Here is a 542-nt window from a genome sequence, read left to right on the forward strand (position 1 = left end):
TAAAATAAAATAAATAAATTAAATAAAATAAATTAAATTAATTTAATTTATATAATTAATAGTAATTGTGTTGTTGCTGCTGCTGCTGTTGAGGCTGCTGCTGCTGCTGCGGCGGCGGCGGCGGCGGTTCCTGCTGCTGCTGCTGCTGCTGCTGAGGTTCCTGCTGCTGCTGCAGCTGCTGCTGCAGCTGCTGCTGCTGCTGAGGCTGCTGCTGCTGCTGCTGCTGCTGCTGTTGCTGCTGATGATACAGCTGCTGCTGTGAAGGAAGCAGCTGGTGTCTTCTGCTACTGAGCCCTGATGCTGCTGCTGCTGCTGCTGCTGCTGCTGCAGCAGCTGGTGCTGCTGCAGCTAGTGCTGCTGCTCTTGGTCGTTCTTCTGTTGCTTATGTTGCTGCTGCTGCTGCTTCTGCTGCTTCTGCTGCAGCTGCTGCTACTCCACTTCCTGCTGCTGCTGCTGCTGCTGCTCCCTCCTGCTGCTGCTGCTGCTGCTGCTGCTGCAGGCTTCTTGCTGCTGCTCTCTAGCTCACGAGAGAGTCAGCATAA

General features: G+C 53.7%; 1 protein-coding gene across 1 annotated transcript; it reads right to left on the reverse strand.

Annotated features, from left to right (window-relative positions):
* Nucleotides 1-55: 55 nt before the first annotated feature.
* EMH_0089210 (uncharacterized protein) lies at nt 56-540 on the reverse strand (the record flags this gene model as incomplete). Its single annotated transcript, XM_013501400.1, has 2 exons — nt 56-362; nt 527-540. 2 exons carry the CDS (start codon nt 538-540, stop codon nt 56-58), a joined length of 321 nt encoding a protein of 106 aa, XP_013356854.1.
* Nucleotides 541-542: the final 2 nt, after the last annotated feature.

The sequence above is a fragment of the Eimeria mitis genome, genomic scaffold (assembly GCF_000499745.2).
Source record: "Eimeria mitis Houghton genomic scaffold, Emh_scaff6826, whole genome shotgun sequence".
NCBI classification, from domain to species: domain Eukaryota; phylum Apicomplexa; class Conoidasida; order Eucoccidiorida; family Eimeriidae; genus Eimeria; species Eimeria mitis.